Source organism: Hypomesus transpacificus, chromosome 11 (assembly GCF_021917145.1).
Source record: "Hypomesus transpacificus isolate Combined female chromosome 11, fHypTra1, whole genome shotgun sequence".
In the NCBI taxonomy this organism is placed as follows: domain Eukaryota; kingdom Metazoa; phylum Chordata; class Actinopteri; order Osmeriformes; family Osmeridae; genus Hypomesus; species Hypomesus transpacificus.
This window is the reverse complement of record NC_061070.1, coordinates 7,828,306-7,835,114: the sequence shown is the minus strand read 5'-3', so window position 1 is coordinate 7,835,114 and position 6,809 is coordinate 7,828,306. Positions and strand designations below refer to the sequence as shown.

The following is a 6,809-nucleotide window of genomic DNA, read 5'->3' as shown; positions in this document are numbered from 1 at the left end:
GTCCCACCTCTCAAGAGCGCCCACTCACAACCCAAACTCTTTTCCTGTCTGGCCCCCCAATGGTGGAATCATCTCCCTACCTCCATCAGAGATACTGACTCTCTCCACCTTCAAGGAAAAGGCTAAAGATGCACTTGTTCCGGGAATACAATGGTACTTAAGAAAGATTTGTTGGATCAGATGTTAGTTTATTTTCTCCAGGAACACAATGAGATTTATTGAGGGACTTGCTGCACTTGTTGGTTAGTTGTAACTGATTTTACTCGCTGTTAATTATATTATTGTTGTTTGCTTTTCTCTATGTACACTGTAGCACTTTCGAGGATCATGTTGTTTAATTGAAATTTGTTTAACTACATGCTCTTCTGGTTCCACCCATTGGCACTTATTTACTTTTCACAATGTATGCTTCATGTTTTGGCTAAACGCAATGTTTTTGGGGTGTGATGCCACGAGAGGCTACACAGCCATCAGCGGGACAGCTCAAAATAGTGCGAGGACACCAGGGTTGAACGAAAACAAGGGGTTTAATACTGATCCTCAGAATTAACAAAAAACGTTCAACTCTTGCATACGATGACAGAAAAACGTATACTGCTTCTTCCTTCTGCAGGAATCCTTCTCCTCACCACACACCGCTGAACTGTGGCTCTCCAAATTTTACCGAACCCTTTCGGTCATTAGGGTCTGATCAGTCCCAGGTGTGCGGGAATGCCCCGCTTTGAGGGAGGGATGGAGCTCTCGACTCCCCCAGCAGAGGGAACTATAGCTGCTCAGGGCTGCAGCCACCTCCGGGGAATGTAGCACCCCTCCAAGTCCCAGCCTCTCGTGACGTCACAGGGGCTATGTCGTTGTTTATCATCAATGACCAATGCACTTTTTGTAAAGCTCTCTTTTGTAATTCGCTTTGGATTAAAGCGTCTGCTAAATGACTAAATATAAATGTAATTCTCTAATATTTCCAAATACTCAATCACCGGAGTAAATCTTCTTCCATGCGGTCCCCCGTTCACTGGGTCACTCTGACCATGCCATGGTCCACCTGATTCCTGCATACAGGCAGAGGTTAAAGCTCTGTAAATGGCTGCAATCTGCCTACCCTCGAGGACCTGCACACCTCGAGCATCCTGAGGCGAGCAAAGAACATTGTGGATGACTCCTCCCACCCTGGACATACCCTGACCATACTCCCCTCCGGCAGAAGGCTGCGGTCAGGACCAAAATCTCACGCCACAAAAACTGTTTCTTCCCAACTGCTGCTGGCCTCTTTAACAAGGCCAAGGGCTCACACAGACTTTGACGTTAACCATTATCTTTACAATGACACCTTGACATATTCAAATTTGCACTATGTTACACTATTTGTATTTTAGGCACTATTGTATTTTTTTATACTATTGTATTTTTATATGGTATATTATGGCCATTTTATATTTCATATTCTTTATTTTAATTTGAAATTTGACATACTTTAGAACCTTAGGATTAGTGTGACTTTGTACGTTAGTATAGGTAGACCACTTATTTAAGTTAAGATTCCTATATGTTGAATGTATACACCTTCCTGCCAAAGTAAATTCCTTGTCTGTGCAAACTTTAATGGCGATTAAAACCCATTCTGATTCAGATTCTTTTCTTTCATTGCATTCCAACAGGTTGGGTGTGACATCCCAGACACCACCTATCTCTCTATAGACCAATCACATCACATACTTAGGCATTAATGTTTCCCCCAGGCTGTCAGAGCTGTTTGGACTTAATTGTACTCCATTACTCAAAACTATAGAGGAGGATCTTCAACGCTGGATGAACTTTCCACTATCCATTATGGGAAGAATATCAGTAATTCAATCGACTATACTCCCCAAACTAAACTATTTACAGTGATTCCAACACAACCCACCCTTACCTGGTTTGAATAACTAGACTCAATCACTACCACATTTTTCTGGAAAAATAAGACCCCAAGAATTCAATCGACTACCCTACAGAAACCAAAAACACAAGGATTAAGCATCACATTTCTACCACATCACATTTTTTTGGCCTGCCAGCCTCAAAATATATTCAAATGATTAATCCTTACCCATCAGAAAACTCATTAATGTGACACAAATGTAATGTATATTAAGTGACTTAATTTAACAACATAAACAGTCAGTTAATCCTAGTGGCTCTAACTATTGCCAAGAAAACTATCCTCATGAATTGGAAATCAAGGAAAAGCAACCATATTGCATCTTGGAAAAACTATAAAAAGATTACAACTCCATGGAAAACATGTTGCCTTTCATTCAAAACAACACACTAGAATACACCCCTCTTGTTCATCACTCATTACTTTCCAACAGTCATGAATCCATTGACCTTCTTTGTCTGAAACCAACCTCAACAATACTCTTCCATCCACATATAATTTTAGATTTGGGGGGGGGGGGGATTAGGAAGAGGTTGCTTTGTCAAATTGGCTGATGCAAGGTATCTTTGATGTTTGTTTGTCTTGGTTAATTTGTATTTGTCACACCTAAATAGTGTCACAGTCTTTTCATAAAGAAGAAAAAAGAAAAAGGTGTATGGAAGGGGTTGTAACTTTATGATTAAGGCTTACCATTTACGTTATTTTATTTATAAATTAGTAGATTTAATTGAACTAATATTAGATTACTGATTAAAGCTACCCACTTTATTCAATTTGGCATAAGGCCGTAGCCATGGAGTCAACATTGGGGGGGACAAAAAAATAATAATGATAATTTTGGACAGCGTGTGTGGTTGCCTGTCGTAGCGTAGCACTTTATATTTGTATATCAATATATTGGGGGGGGGGGGGGGTCATTTTGACCAGATTTGAATATTGGGGGGGATGTGTTAGGCCTTGATTTGGCACATGTAAATAATTATCCAGATACAATAATCCAGCCATCAAATAGTTTTTACCCTGTTGATGATGGCAATACAGCTGGCAAACACTGAAACAGATTTAGTTAGCCATAGCCAGCTACATAGATAGCTCGCTCAGATAAAATGTTCTACTAAGCATTTAGCAAGCAATTGCAAAGTTAGATAGTATATCTAAGTGTTAAATAGAAATAAATAAAATATAAATTTCCATTTGGACCTGTGATCTTTACTTTCATCTTTGCATCTTTGCATCAGTCAAATCCAATATATGAACAGTATATGAGAACATTTGAACTGTGTATATGAGCTGCCATTTCCTGTAGGTCTACGTGTGAAAGCTTTTTAATCGTTTTCATGAGAGCTTTTCAGTTGTGTATGAGTGTAAAATTGTTCAGTTGTGTATATGTCAAAGCATTTCACTTGTATGTGTGTGTGGTTTTCAGTATACTATATGACTGACTGGTTTCACAGAGGAAAGGTACAGTCCGTTCAGCAAAAACTGAGACAGTAACATAGTCTTTATGTTCATTAACATCACAATAACAGATGCACTTCTACAGAGGTGTGTTGTAATGAGAGCAGATCATTTCCTACCATTGTGGGCAGACTTTGACCAGCTTGTGTTGGAGATTCACAGGAGATTCACAGTGAGGCTGGAGGCGAGTTTTACAGTGAGAGCAAAGACAAATCAGACAGGACTTGAGGGTGTTCTGGTTTCTCCCAGTGCAGTCACTCGCAATATAAAAGATAAAAAGATTTGGCTTTTGGCTATAGCTGTGATAAAATAGTAGTAGATTACCTTCGAATCCTCCTCATCACAGTTGTCCCAGCGGCCTAAACAGTCCCCAGTGTCAACAAGCTTGTTTGGCTAAAGTGCTGGTGCTTGTGAGTGGAAACTCTTCCAGGATCTGTATTTACTATGCACATGTAGGGGGTGTGGTGTTGGACAGAGAGATTGTCAAAGTCAAAGTGGTTAATTTGTCACATGCACTGAATAGCATAGCGTCATCACTACAGTGAAATTATTGTGGCCTGGCAAGCAACATCTAGGCAGTAGCAACAAAAAACGAATATACATCTGAATAGTTGTCCTGAACAATTGCATGACTGTCAGAACAGCACTTTTTGAGGGGATTACCATTATTCCATTAAAACCAGAATAAGGAAATGTTACTTGTTATTCAAACACAGTGGAACAAGTGTTTAAATGTCTACTCAATCCAATTAATTTTAGTCTGAAAATATTAGCTATTTGAATCTGGCTTGCAATATTAGCCTACGCAAAAGAATTGTTTCTTTAGTAAGCTTCATTAGGCAGAGGCCCAATGCCGTGGGGAGTATTACATTAATAGACTATTAGACAGATCTGTTTTTTTATCAGTTGGTTTTAGTATTTTGCCTTGTGTATGTTTATACACCGTTTTTTCCTCATTTGTCCATACTCATTTGTCCAGACAAATTGTGAACAGCCTGTGATTACAGTTTTTTTCTGATTGCCAAGGTATTATATCTTTAAAACCATTGACTCTTGCTTAACTGTACACACCACAAAAAAAATCACTATTATCCCATGTTCGACCTCAACCTAACGGTCGACTTCCCAGACCACGTTCTGATCTCCCCGGTGTGGTATGCTGTACACACTTTGTTGACGGGAGAATCGTACTCCACAAAATGTTCAGAATCTAGGATATCTACCATGTGGCTTTAATCTGTTTTACAAAGCTTTACAAAACTCTATTAAAGGCTTGCAATTGTCTTGCTTCTAGTAGTTCAATACTAGTTTGAATTTTCTGCCATTAATAAACTTTTTTTCTTTTTTGTCATGGTAAAAAGAGCAAGAGAGACAGAGAAATCCACAGGATTTTGGCAACACTGTTTTTCATACCTGCAAAAATCGTCTCCCCCCCATATCTTGGGGCTATAAGATCTGACACACCCTAACTATGCAGGGATGTGGACAATCTGGATGGTGACACTAACTGGGTACTAGCTTGTAAACTGGTATTAAATACAATATTTTTTCACAACTAAACACATTTATAATGAAGCATTGGCATTTCTTTGTATAAGAGGTAATTTTATCATAGATGACTGTGACAGTTTTTGCCATTCCTAATGTTTGATCATTCATTATCGTTCCACAAATTTGTCTGATTGTTTATCCAAAATCTCAGGTTGGCTGTGACAACTGCCTCAGATGGTTCCATCAAGGTTGTGCTCGGATCCAAGTGACAGAGGAATATGTCTGTGGTGCCTGCTGTAAACAGCCCTGACCTGTTTTTTAATTTCATTTCACTTGTTAAAAGTCTTGTTTCATTTATCACTATTCTTTTCTCAAATATATCGTTTTTTGTTTAAAATTAATTTGAACAAGCTCTTATATTACACACACATAAGGTTGAGTTGTGATCACACGTTTCCCTCTTCAGCACACCTGATTCAAATGAGGGGTCGTTAGCAGGCTACCGCGGCGCTTGGTAACGACCCAGTATAGCTCCCCAGGACCCAAAGAAACACAAGACCTTCAATCAGCACATCTGCAGTGATTGCGTGAGTGACACCAGCTGCCAGGTCCAGTGCCAGGTCCAGTGCCATGGCTGAACAAGCTTCCCCATAAATACCAGTTGGGCAGCATCAAGAAGTCAGGCTCAAAGAAACAGACGACAGAATGGGGAAACTGGTTTGGCTTGTCACACTGATGGTCTGCTGCTTAGAAGGGACAGAAGGTAAGAAAAGTTTGTTTATTAAATGAGGACTGCCAGTTTGCCACAGTGACTCAGCCATTTCTGAAATGTGTCTCTTCTCTCCAGAACTAGATTTGTTTGAGCGTGCGTTCACCTTTCCAGAGGAGTCCAAGACCACTCATGTCAAAATCATGCCCAAGTCCACACAGACCCCCATCAACATGGTGACTGTGTGTCTGCGCTTCTCCACCCATTTAACCAGAGAGTACAGTCTCTTCTCGCTAGCCCTCCCAGAGCAAGACAACAGCTTTCTTCTGTGGTGTGAGAAGGATGGTGTTTACTCTGTATATGTGAATAATCAAGCTGGTATCTCTGGTTTGAAAGGCAAGCCAAATGAGTGGAACTCTCTCTGTGCCACCTGGGAGACCGGCGGAGGACTGACCCAGGTGTGGCTGAACGGCAAGCCTAGCAACAGTGTGTCAGTCAGCCCCGGGTATTCTATCAACGGGATTCCCAGTATCATTGTGGGTCAGGATCACGCCTTTTTTTTAAACAAAATAAACAGACAACATTGTTTCGTTTTCCGACGCCTAAGGAAAACACAAATGGCAAACCGGAAAGAACAAATTACAGTTTTGTGACTGTATAAACTTGTGTAAAACATTTGTACCAATGGTACCAATTGTTGTACCAATCAATGGTAGGCCTACGTTGCACAATTATACTAAAATAGATTACTCCCCTAAAAAAAAACTATATTGCAGTACTTGCATGGAAAAGCACAATTCTGGACGTCAGTCTCCTATGATGGACCACAGAGAGGTCCCGGTCACTTCCTGTACCTACCAGGGTGTCTTGTGATACTGTGCTGGTCCGATGCTTCCCAGCCCTGACCATTTTAGGTTGGTTTAGGTGCAGTTCCACCGATACCACCAGACACAGGAACTGTTTTTTCCCCCTTGCCGTCACTCTAATGAACAGTTGACAAATTATTATATTTTATTATTATATTATATATTATATTTATTTATTTTATCCTAAACTGTTGCATGCATATTTTTCAGTTTTAAGTACATTGAGAGCAATTAAATCCAGAAAAAAATCCTTGTATGTGGAAATGTACTTGGCCAATAAAGATGATTCTGATTCTGAGTTCTCTGGGCGTATATGTGAAGCCATCTGTGATATTGCTTGTAAAAAGGGCCATGAACAAATACATTT

The 6,809-nt window shown here is 40.0% G+C and overlaps 1 protein-coding gene across 1 annotated transcript; it reads left to right on the top strand.

Annotated features, from left to right (window-relative positions):
• The first annotated feature begins 5,554 nt into the window (after nucleotides 1–5,554).
• On the top strand, nucleotides 5,555–6,325 carry LOC124474149 (serum amyloid P-component-like). Its single transcript, XM_047030066.1, has 2 exons — nucleotides 5,555–5,630; nucleotides 5,715–6,325. The coding sequence occupies exons 1-2, from the start codon at nucleotides 5,573–5,575 to the stop codon at nucleotides 6,227–6,229; spliced, it is 573 nt and encodes a 190-aa protein (XP_046886022.1). The 5' UTR covers nucleotides 5,555–5,572; the 3' UTR covers nucleotides 6,230–6,325.
• Nucleotides 6,326–6,809: the final 484 nt, after the last annotated feature.

What these genes read in the sequence shown, in the direction of transcription:
- LOC124474149 (XM_047030066.1), top strand. Translation starts at nt 5,573, where the DNA reads ATGGGGAAACTGGTTTGGCTTGTCACACTGATGGTCTGCTGCTTAGAA. An exon ending in CTGCTTAGAAGGGACAGAAG is followed by an intron (nt 5,631 to 5,714) that starts GTAAGAAAAGTT and finishes TCTTCTCTCCAG; the next exon opens with AACTAGATTTGTTTGAGCGT.